At 36.4% G+C, this 12,174-nt stretch overlaps 2 protein-coding genes across 7 annotated transcripts in view; both read right to left on the bottom strand.

The window, feature by feature from the left end:
* Nucleotides 1-12,174, bottom strand: part of FYB1 (FYN binding protein 1) — a 146,202-nt gene that overhangs the window by 31,424 nt on the left and 102,604 nt on the right. For all 6 annotated transcript variants that reach the window (XM_057495588.1, XM_057495583.1, XM_057495581.1 and 3 more), the window contains exons 4-6: nucleotides 3,278-3,324; nucleotides 1,400-1,419; nucleotides 935-969 (exon numbers count right to left, since the gene is read on the bottom strand). In XM_057495588.1, the coding sequence (XP_057351571.1) occupies nucleotides 935-969; nucleotides 1,400-1,419; nucleotides 3,278-3,324 (102 nt within the window). The remainder of the gene's footprint in view (nucleotides 1-934; nucleotides 970-1,399; nucleotides 1,420-3,277; nucleotides 3,325-12,174) is intronic.
* Nucleotides 4,816-5,607, bottom strand: LOC118925201 (zinc finger CCHC-type and RNA-binding motif-containing protein 1-like). The gene has a single exon (XM_036910857.2). It carries the CDS (start codon nucleotides 5,476-5,478, stop codon nucleotides 4,831-4,833), a length of 648 nt encoding a protein of 215 aa, XP_036766752.2. The 5' UTR covers nucleotides 5,479-5,607; the 3' UTR covers nucleotides 4,816-4,830.

Raw genomic sequence — 12,174 nt, 5'->3', positions numbered from 1 at the left:
CAGCATCTGCAGGCATTGATGTGTTAGGGTGCCCCATCCAGGGATGTTTCTGCACAACAGAAGATGGTGTCTGAAGTACAGAGGAAGGTAAAAAGCCAAGGGTTGTCAAAATTCCTGGGTGTGTGAGATTGTTCTTAAAACCAGTAGGAGACATACAAATGGGGAGCCCTTCCAAGGGCTCTATGTCCCTTTACAACTTGTGCCAGCAAGTGGGAGGCACTGTTTGTAAAGGCTCTCTTCTTGCTGCATGTCAGCATGAGTACAGTTAGTTGTTCTTTCTGTGTCTCATGTGCATGGACTCACAGGTACAAGAGTGCGTACCTGTGCATACAGGCAAACCTTAGTCCAGACACTTTAGTCAGAATTTGGTGAATGAGAATTGGAGAGAGAAAATTGAGATATTTGAATCAACAGGAGATAAAATACACACAATTTTCACTTGCTTTCGAAATCATTTCTTAGTCCTGGGCTACTGAGAAACCCGTTTTGGAGCTATTTTTAACATCTGTCTACTCTAGCAGGCTGAAACTTAGGCATCTGGTGCTGTGCTAAATTATTTCTTATAACACTCTTGTGAGGTGAAGTACTGCCTAGGTGAGAAGTTGTAACATATAATGAATTCATTTGTCCAAAGGCACCCTGAGAGCAAGAAATAGATTCCCAGCTCCGTGATTCCCTGGCTGTGGTCTGTCTGGTAGGCTGTGGTCTGTCTCTGGCCTCTCACACAACAGCATTTTCAGAGTCCTCTGTGAATCCTTAGGCAAGTAAAGAATCTTTAGTCCCTTGTACTGAAAATAAAGGTTATTATATGCCAGCCATTTGAACTATAAAGCTTCTCCTCTAGTGTTGCATATCAGTCCATCCTCCCTCATACAAGTCATTATATTTCTCTTATTTAGAAGAAAAATATCACGGAAAAAAATGTAATTCATACATGTCTTCATATGTTTCTCCATCACTCTCTTGTTCCTGTCAAGAAAAACATTAACAATGATTACTTCTAATTATTCAAAAAGGAAACATACACATATTACATCGATCAAATACTTAGTAAAACAGGCATAAATTTTAAGTGTATGTAAATTTGGCTTGCTTAAACTATTTTTTTCCTTTATAGAGATAGAGTGGGAAAGCACAAGAAGATTTCATTTTATATCCCACTGTGTAATTCAGATGTGCAGAGTTTATGTTCAGCGCTACAAAATACTGTGGGTCAGCATAATGATGGGTGTTTAATGTTTCATGCATTTTAGATAAAATAAGGTTATAAATGGAAAAACATAATCATTACTCAAGAATTTTCATTTGTTGGTTTATACCAGTAGGACTTGAATCATAGTGATTGTTAAGTATTCTAGTTCCGGCAATATAATATGAGAAGGAAAAAAAAATAACTGACCTCATCTGGAGTTCCTGTACCTAAAGGGTTTAAAAAGAGAATAAAATTTAATATACTATAACTATGAAGCACTTTAATAAAGGATTATTTGGTGTAATACAATAGTAAAAACAGTTCGTAATCTAATAGAACTTATGTTTATCAAAGATACAGAAGTACAAAATAGAATACATGCTTTAGATCTTCACTAATACTTTTTGATACTTGTAATCTAATTATAAAATCATTTCATTGGCTTTCATTAAATAATGTAGAAGCCAAATAATAATAAAGACATCCTTTGATCTCTTTATGAAACGTATGTATATTTGGTTTTGCACTTTTGTGTGGAACAAAGGTATTAGCAGAAAATGACAACTAGTTTGTATACTTTGACTTATTTGTTTCCAAGGATTTGCTTTTATGTATCAAACAAATCAAGTTAGATGTTTTGAAGCAATATTTCACTGCTCAAGTGTTTAGTAATATAAACTAATTACCAGATATAAGCATATAATCTTAAACAATATTAAAAAAGGTGTGGTGCTGGTATAGAAACAAATAGACTGATGGAATAGAACAGAGAGCTCGGAGACAGATTCATAAATTTACATATACACACATGCAGTGCACACACACATATGTATAGATACATACACACCCACAGAGCTGGTGTATACAAGGGTGACATTATAAGTGAGAAAAAGGTAGATTTCCAAAGTATGGAAATAGGAAAACTGGCTCCATATACAAGGCAACAAATCTGGATTTCTACTAACTCCCCAAAGGGACTGCAAAAAGATCACAGGCCTAAGCATAAGGGTTAAAGTTCATAGATTAAAATAGGAGATAATATTTTTATTCTTTAGGGACAGGACTTCTCAAATAAAACTTAAAAGGCATAAATTACAGGGTGAAAATTAATGAATTTGATTATATCAAAATTTATTTATATGCAGTGAACACCACCATGGACTGTTAATAAACAACTGACATGGGATTCATATCTGGAATACAAAGGAATTTTGCAAGTCAACCAAAAAAGGATAACGCCCCAAGAAAAAATGGTCAAAGGATATGAAAAGACAACTTACAGAAGCAGAAACCTAAAGGCTAGTATACAAAAGAAACACTCAAACTCAATAGGAAGCAGAGATAAGACAATGAAATGAGACACCACTTTATACATACAAGACTGGAAATGGAAACAGTTGGAAAGTTGAATAATACCATGCATCTTGGTATCCTCATGCACTGCTGATGGGACTATACACAGATGCAGCTTTTCTGGAGAGCACCCTAGTCCTACTCAGTCAAAATGAACAGTCCATAGCTTATTCACAGCCATTCCACTGATGTATATATATATATATATATATATTTAAAGAAAGTGTCTCAGAGGTCCAAAGGAAGATATGCATAAGAAAGTGCATTGAATTATTATTTGTAGGTGCCAGTGAGTTAGAGGTAAAATGTGATTGCATAGGATAAATACCATGGAATATTGTACAGTAGTTAATAGTAACAAACTAAATATACATATAGCAACATGGAGGGCTCCCCCACTAAAATGCACTAAGTCAAATGTAAAAATAAAAAGTCCAGACTGAGCTGAGCTATAAGATACTGTGTGTGAATATCGAAATACATATACATATATAAACAGTACACAAATAATATGTACAAACAGACACATACACTTTAAATACATTAGAGTATTTATCTCTGGTAAGGGGAAAAGAGGAAAGGGAGTGGGTCATGGAGATAAAAAGAAATAGACAAATGGGTAAAAAAGAGAGTGGATCAGTGATGATAAATAGCCCATTCATGACTCTCTGAGAATGATTAATGAAGATTTATGTGCCTGAAGTACCACATAAACATCTTTTTGTCCCTTACCATCAACATGCATGACACCATCTTGATTTTCTTCATTTACAGGGCTTCTGAAAACAAAAAACAAGAAAAAGTGAAAAATGGGACAAGTAGCTACCCATCTTAAAATGAAAAAAAAAAAAAGAATAAAAGGATCATTTTTTAGTTTTTTCTCTCTTTTATATGTATTCTTATTCAAAGTGTCAGAAGTCATTAGAAGAGGTTTTGTCTTACATTTATGCTGCTACTACTGTGAAAGATGGAGACCTGGGGGGCTCGAGCACAGCACTGCCAATTCACAGTGAGCACAATTAATCCACTGCTTCAGGGCAGTAGTAAGTTTTCTGTTAAAATGGCAGTGTATCAATAGCTCAGTTCTGGGATTCTGAAGGTATTTGACTGATCTAGGGATTTGATCTAGATACCAAAGAGAATTAGTTCTGATCCTTGACCCCTTCTTCGTCTCCAGATGTTCTCCATCAGGCTTTACTTCCATCATTCGAGGCTTGGACTCCAAAGTGCTTCATTCCAAATTGTTTTACTCCAACTGCTCTTAGTAGTTGTCAATATCTGGGCCCTGCAAATCCCTAGTGATTTAGTTGCAATCTTTATTTTCTATTTCTATTCTCAGGTTGAATAGCAAAGCTGGAGAAAATTGCTACTTTAGTGACTCTGAATATAAAAAATAATTGATACTCAATCTCAACTGCATTCAACTCTCAACACTATTCTATAATCTCATTACACTTTTTTTCTGGTCAACCCTCTCTTGCAGCATCCTTCTCAATGGCTATTCAAAACCTTCCCTATTTTCCTCAAATCTCTTAGTCCTGGGAGGTGGGGAATGTGTGTGTGGAAATCTGTTAGTCCTCTCCTCTCCCTTATAATCAGATGATACTCTTTTTTATTTCATGGATAAAATAACAGTTTCGGGTTGTGAATTCTCTTAAGAAAATTTGTACCCATCATTACTTTCTCCCTACCAACTACTAGTTTACACAAAATACAGAAGAGAGAGGAACACATAAGTTATACTATAGAGAAACAATCAGCAAAATCTAGACTGGTGTCAACTACAGTGTCCACAAAAACTTGCAATTTTTTTTTTCTCTTGAAAATTTTATTAAGATTTAATAAGCAATAAATTATTCAACTTTTCAGCCTTTCTGAAATTTTCGTTTTAAAGATAAAATGTATTTCAAAAGTCCTAGTGTAAACAATCAGACATGAATAAACTTTTACAATGAACTTCTCCAGCAAGTCTCTTTAACACCTTTTTTCTTGGGATGACAATAGTACTATGATGGTATTAAGTTCTCTTTTATAGTCAAATGAACTGTTTTCAGTATTAATGGTTATTGGCAAATCTTGATTTTTTTCACTACTCTGCTAAAGCAAGATAAAACATGATGCTTTAACATTTTTTTCAATTCCCTACCAACTATATTTTAGTGAAAAACGACTTGGTACTAAATGTTCTTATGCTCAAGTTCTAAGAGTGACCTTTAATCCCAACTGAATTTGATATTCTAAGATTTAAAAAAATGTTTAATGATATTTACATAATAAATACAATTTTACTCACTCAGTTCTTCCTCACCACTGAAATATGTGCTTTTCTTTATCCTCGGGCGTCTTGAATCATCTGATGTTGAGGGACCCCCTGGACTGGGTTTCCATTTTTTTTGTTCTTCAATTTTGGCTTGCTGGAGAGCTATGGCCTGGCTGAGGCTGTCAAGAGCAGGATCTTCCCCTTCTTCACTTTCTTCTACTTCTTCACCTTCTTCTTCTCGTTCAGGAATTTTCTTCTTTTTCTTTTTCTCTTTCTTCTTTGGAGGCTCACGTTCTCCAAGCATATTTTTAGGACAGGCATAACTGAAGTGACCACTTTGCCCGCATTCGTAGCACTTGGATTTGTCGAAGTAGCTGCGGCGCCGGATGAACTCGGCGGCTCTTCCGTCGTCGATGGCGATGCTCGCGCGGATCACTCTGCCGAACAGCTGTTTGTTGTTTATTGCCTTGGTACAGTTTTGTGCAGAGTCTTTATCCAAAAATAAAATAAATGTAACCCCTTTACTCTTCCTGGTATCTTTATCTTTCATTATAGTAACCTTTACAACTTTGCCATACTTGGAAAATATCCGGTATAAGTCATTGTTGGTCAGGGAAAAGGGCAAGTTGGATACATACACTGTGCTTTTACTTGGGGCCAATCCACCACTCATTTCTGCAGGTGGGGCGGCCTGAGGGCGCGGCGCGAGCCGTCGGCTCGGGGAGGCTCAATCCGGGCTACGCCTTGTGCCCCGCGGCGGCTTGGGCATCCCGAGGCCCGAAGGCGCCGGGAACCAGGAGGCGCCGGCCAAAAACTTGCAATTTAAAAAATAAAGCCATAGAGGGTGAACTTATAGCTTGAAAGAATTACAAATGTATAAGCCAATGAAGACATTAGACTTTGTTTAGATTCTTCAAATGCAAACAAACTTAAAAAAAACCCCACACACTCATATACAATTTAAGAGACTTGAAAATTTGTACATGGACATGATATTTTGTATTAATACAAATATTTGTTAGGCATAACTACTGAAATATTCATGGATTAAGTAATATGATATTTAGTATTACTTTCAAAGTAATGTGAGAACAGAGGGAAATGAATGGGGTATAAATGAAATGAGATTGGTAATGAGTTTGTAACTGTTGAAGTTGGTGAAGGGGACATGGGCATTCATTATATATTCTCCCTGCCTTTCTTATGCTTGAAATTTTTCAAAATTATTATGCTTCTTAAAAATCCTGATTGCAAATGAAATCAGAATATTCAAGAGAACTGAATATGGTTTAGTAGTTTTACAAGTCATTTAAGTTATTGGGAGGGTTTTGCCTAGTGGAGTTATTAAGTTTGTTCAGCCGGGTATTTGAAATGCTTAAAAATAAAATTCAACATATAAACTTATAGACGCAATGTAAAAATGTAATGGAGTTTAATTAACTAAATTTATAAAACTTGATCTGAAAGAATTTAGTCTGAATTATCCCATCATTAATCAAAGATCCCACTGAAAATATTTTTATTTAAATAAAAATCACTAGATGTATAAAGGGATAACAAGTTATATTATGTGAATTTAAGTACTTGAATTAGGCCTTTCTATTATTAACTTTAATGAATTGGATAGTAATTAAAAGCACAAAATGTGAATACCTTAGGCATCAAAATATACTGATATACCATGAAATAAAATCTATAGCCTTTTCATGACATACGGGTTCTTATGATTAGCCTTGTTCTTTTACAGTTTTATTTTTCATATTTCCTCTTACACTGTCTTTTTTTCACATATTAATGCGGAACTCACTCATTTTCTGAAACTCTGTGGTTTCTTGTTCTTCCATGCTTGGACCACTGTTTCCTTCTCTGGAATAATCTTCCTTGTCACTATGCCCTCCTTGTTGCCCTTAATCTTTAAGCCTCTACTTCAATACTCCCTCCTCTGTGTAGATATCCCCGGTTCCCATAAGCCCACTCAGTTGCTGCTTCTGTATGTCATACTTTGCTCCATTAAAGTGATTATTCTGTATTACTACAATTATCGAGTAATTGCCTACCATAAGACTATAAGCCCCTTGAGGAAAGAGATTGTCACTTTGTTTGTTAATTTATTATTGTGGCTGTCAAATTCTGGAAGCTATTAGAATAACTCCTGTTTTGTATAAGGCTTTGATTAGTTTTGATAAATTAATGATGTTTCATTAACTCTAAGAAACAAAATGAACTTTCATTACTAAAGTGAATTGTTTATCATTTTTGAAAAAGAATGTTAAGTAAAAAAAAATACCGTACTTGTAGTTTACTTCCTGAAACACTTGGATGAATAACAAATATTTGCAAAGTGCAAGGTATCTGCCAAGCACATTGATATATATGTGCCTGCATGTTTATGCAAACCGTTTATTACTAGTGTTGGCATGCACATATCTAGTCATGGACCCAAAGTAATAGCACATAACTCTTAGTTTATTTTATATAGGTCTGAATTCACCACATATATAAAACATTAAAATATTCAGTAAATATGAAAAAGTGGTAAGATTGGGAATGCTAGTGAAGAACAAAAGGGAAAGGCCGAGGAAGAGAAATAAATGCCTGTCATGAATAAACCCAGATCAAACTGTCCCCGGTTGCTCCAAAAAAAAAGAGCTCCAGGCATTAAGAAAATCTCCACAGAGAGATAAAGAGACAAACAATGAAACTAGTCACAACCCCCCAGTCGGAAACTCAGCAGAGGGAGAGGGTGATGGAGAAGAAAAGGAAGCTTATCAGTTGTTACAATAATATGTGCATTCAAGAAGACCTTCACCATAGCTCTTTATTTTCATGCGGTGGCATGCAGAAATAAATAGGAAAAGTAAAGCTCATTTAACACTATGTCACTTTTAGAAAGCTCTTAGAGCTCTTTTTCCTGACTTCTAAAGATGGAAAGCTGTTGACCTTTATTTTTATATCTTATTTGCTCTTAATGACTTTAGCTTTTTAATTGCCTTTTTGTTTTTTTGGAAGAAGAAGGAGAACTCTAAGTGTCTAAGAAAATTTTGTTCTGTACCTGCCCTTACTGAGAAGGAAATTCTGTGAACTTTCCTCTGGAACATGTTTCCCTATGTTTAAGGCATGAGGAATTACAAAACTATAGTTTGTTTAAGCTCATACTTTCCAAAAGGGAGTTAGGTGAGACTTTCTGGTAGTGCATACTGATATGGCAAGTTTCAGATTCTGGAAAATTTTACCACTTTCAATTAATAAAAAGTTATCATGGTAAATTCTTACTTTTCCTCTAATTTTAGAGCCCCCCCCCAAAATCTTTTACTGGTTATGAATGACCTCAGGGTGAGAACTGTTTAACTTTGCCTTTTCTAATGTTAGTCACTTCCCATTATTCTTTATTTCTTATTATTTCACTTTTCCTGTCTCATTACTATTAATAACCACATAATTTGTTTTGTATACCAAAACATTCAAATGTTGGTTCTGTTTTCAAATGAAGAATTATACTGTTAAAATTATAATTATTTTAAAAAAATGATACCAAGAAATATGTTACACTAAAGCTGTTGATTTAAACACTAACAGTGATAAACAAGCTCCTTTGACCCCTTTCAGTTCCTCTTCAGATGTCTGAGTAAAACAGCAGAAAATGTAACTCCCTGATTTCTCACCACTAGGTGGGGAAACAATACAATTTAAAGTACAAAATAACTTTGGCCTCAACTATTTTATTTTTAAACATGTTATTTTGAATTCTCATCTGCCTCTAATCTTTTACATTCTTAAAGCGTCCTGGCCTGAATGACTCGATGACAAATGACTTCTGGGAAGTAGGCAGGAGATAAAGGCCACTCTACTGCCAAAATTCTTTCTTTGTTCCAATCAAGCAAGACAGATTCTAGCACTAGGGAGATGGCAAACCTGTCAGTCATTTTTTCCCTGGGGAAGCCAGTTCCTCACCTGAATACTAGTTCCCAGTTGCTCTAGTCCCTGGTTCTCCCTTCTCCCCACTATTACCATTTCCCCTCTTTACTGTTTTTTTGTCCCCACTGGCATACACACATATTGTTATTTATTCTATCTTAAAAAGAACAGTAAATCTCAATTCCATTTTCCTCAACAGTTGCCGCTCCATTTCTTTGCTTCCCTTTTCTCTATTAAAGAGCTGTTTATCATGGCTCTTTTCAATTCCCTCCTTTCATACTCTTTTAAATTTCAGTCAGGCCCGTATCCCCACCATCCTGAGAATTTCACCACCACTGACATCCACAGTCCGCACTCATGTGGCTTTTCAGTGGCATCTGCCACAGTTGATCACTGCCTTCTCCTTGGGAACACTATCTTACTTGGCTTCCAGGACACCACACTCTTGGTGTTTCCTACATTATTGACTGTTGTTTTTTATTCTCCTTTGATGATTTTTCTTCTCCCAGACCTACTATAGCTGGAGTGCTCCAGGGCTTGGTTCTTCTCATCTCTCATGTGCTCACTGCCTTGGTGATCTTAATTGTCTCATGACTCTAAGCATGGAATGTAAATATACCTATGACTCTCAAATGTATATTTTTAAACCAGAACTCTCTCCTAAACTCTTCACTCCTTATACCCACAACCACCTCAACATCTCCACGTAGATGTCTGAGACATCCCTAGATCCACACAGCCTTGCCCTCCTCATCTTCCCCACTTCAAACTGGCTCAACTTCAGCCTCTCTTCTTTCAGTTAATGGCTACATCATCCTTACAGTTGCTCAGACCAAAACCCTTGGAGCCATCCTCTTTTTCCTTTCCTTTCCCAATCCAAACAGTTGTCTAAACCTTGAAAATATATCCAGAAGCTAAGCACCTCTGCCCACATTCACTGCTACCATCCTGGTTAGAGCCACCTCTACATCTTGCCTGCATTTCTGCAATATCTGCCTTGCTGTTTTCCCTGCTTTGACACTTGCCGACTGTCCCTTTTCAGACAGCTGTTATGATAATCTTTATAATACAGAAGTCAGAAGACACCACTGCCTGCTCAAGCTCTTACAGTGGTTCCCATTTTACTTAGAAGAGCCACACTCTCAACCATCCCTCCCTTCCCCAGACCCTACAAGGGCTGAGTCTTGTACCGTGACACCTTCCCTTGCTCACTCACAGTCCCAGTTACCTCCTACTTCTAGTCCTTGAACATTCTAGACCTTTGTTCTGTCTGTTCTCTTTGCCTGGAACAGTCTTCCTCCAGATACTGTGTGCCTAACTCCCCTCACTTCCTTGAGTCTTTGCTCAAGTAGAAGTTCCTGTAAAGGGAGCTGCCCTCACCTCTATTTAAATTTGAATACACTGTCCCCAAACCTCCCCTCACACTATACAACCTAACTCAGCTCTATTTTCTTTCATAACACTAGATATTTCCTAACATACTTTATCCTTTACTTGTTTATTATTTTTATTCCTGTGGTCTCTTGCTCCCTGTTTGATGTGGGCAGAGATCTTAATTTTGTTCACTGATATTCCCTGAACTCCTACTATAAAGGTACAAAGTGATGGCTCAAAAATAATTCTTGAGTGAATGTAAAAAATCATATCTTGATGTGAGAGTGACCTTTGATTAGAGAGGAAAGCCCATTAGTGGGCTGGCAGAGGGAGCACCTGGGAACCACCCGTGTGTGTTTCAAAGGGTGGCATGAGGAAAAGCACAGAAACCACCGCACCTCACATTTTACTGAAAGATCATCCCCTACATTTCCACCTCACATATTTGAGCCTGACTATCAAGACCTACTTTTCTTCCATTTCTTCTTTGTGTTTTATTGGGCTTCCCTTACTTGGGGGAAAGTTTCTAACCCAGATTATTTCTTCACTTTGGAATTTACTTGAGCCTTCTGATGGCAGCCTGAAGGTTTTTCAATATACACCAGATTTTTGCTTTTGCAAAGAAATTATAGATGTCCCTTAGCTCTCATTCCCTCTATTCTCTCAGCTGACAATTAGCTTTCAGATACTCCAATTATAGTCTATCCAGGTATTTTAATATCTAAGATTCTTGTTTCTCTTCATTTTTCTTCTAAGAGTGTTCATTTTATGGAGTTGATAACTTTTAGATGAATCAGACTTGCTAATTAGGCATCCTTCATAAGAGGGAAATGGGGATGTAAGTAGGTACAATTTAGTGGGTTTTGCTAACTTCTGCTGAAAACAGTATTACAAATAAGAATTTGAGCCTAGCAGTCCCTTTTCAACATTGCAAGAATTCCCTGAAAAGCTGGGAAATTGACCAGCATCCTTATGAAATAGTAGACCAGGCTATAGAACTCTTTTTGAAATTCTTTCTTCCTTCTACAACTTTTTATTCCCCACATTGTCATAATGGATTCTAGGGAGAAGGTTTGCAGAAAAGAGTTAATACAGTGGGTTTGAAGATGGGAATTTTAGAAGAATCTGCTACCAAGATTGACCATTGGCTTATATATGAAAAACTTAGATTCTAAAAAATTCCCTACACTGATATGAAAGGTTGTCTAATTGATAAGGGTGTCTTGCTGTGTCTAGACTGTATAAACAACGTGACTTACCGTGAATACCTGTGTTTCTTCTGGAAGCCTGGTATTTTGGTAGTTGCTAGGTAGAAGGTACTTATGTGACCAGCTCATAAGAAAAATCTGTCTTTAATAGGCTTCCCTGGGAAGCAACAATATACATGTACTGCATTTTCATATCTATAGGAAGGAAGTCCTCTTCCAGGCTTAGAAGGAAAGAGTTACTATAATAAACCTTAGCCAGGAGTACTACTCTATGTTGAATCCAGTGAGTCTTTTTAGTGAATCATCACACATATTGGTGGTATTGGGAACTCCCAAAAGAGCAGGAATACAGTAGTGCTGAATACTCCTCCTCCCCATGATTTCTTCAATCAGAAATTACTAGTTTTCACATCTTATCAATTTTGAGGAATTCATGCTCAAGTTATTTATTAAAATTTCTCACTAGAATTAAATGGGATCCAGAAGCCTGACTGGAACCAGTAGCTGGAATAAGGTCACATAATAAAATTAAAAAATGCTAAGATCTGAATCTAGTGGATTAAATTTATCAAAGCAGGAAGAAGATTGGGAAAAAGAAGCAGAATTTAATATATGTGAAATAGAAATCAAGTATATATAAGCACACATATTAATTAGCTATTTTAATTAAACTGATTTATTTAGCACATCTATTAGTAGGCAGATGGCTTAGACTCTTATTTGGTAGTTAGATATCATGGGGTATTATAGTCTTAAGTTAAAATTCTTAAACTCAAATGCTTGGAAGGGTGTGCAGAACCACGTAGAGCCACTAAGCTGCTCTAACACCTTCTAGTTACTACCTTTAAACCTCCCAAAAAGCATATTAAGGT

Source organism: Manis pentadactyla, chromosome 2, assembly GCF_030020395.1.
Source record: "Manis pentadactyla isolate mManPen7 chromosome 2, mManPen7.hap1, whole genome shotgun sequence".
Lineage (NCBI taxonomy): Eukaryota > Metazoa > Chordata > Mammalia > Pholidota > Manidae > Manis > Manis pentadactyla.
The sequence above is the reverse complement of the archived record's forward strand: the minus strand, read 5'-3'. Positions and strand labels throughout refer to the sequence as shown.

What these genes read in the sequence shown, in the direction of transcription:
- LOC118925201 (XM_036910857.2), bottom strand. Translation starts at nt 5,478, where the DNA reads ATGAGTGGTGGATTGGCCCCAAGTAAAAGCACAGTGTATGTATCCAAC.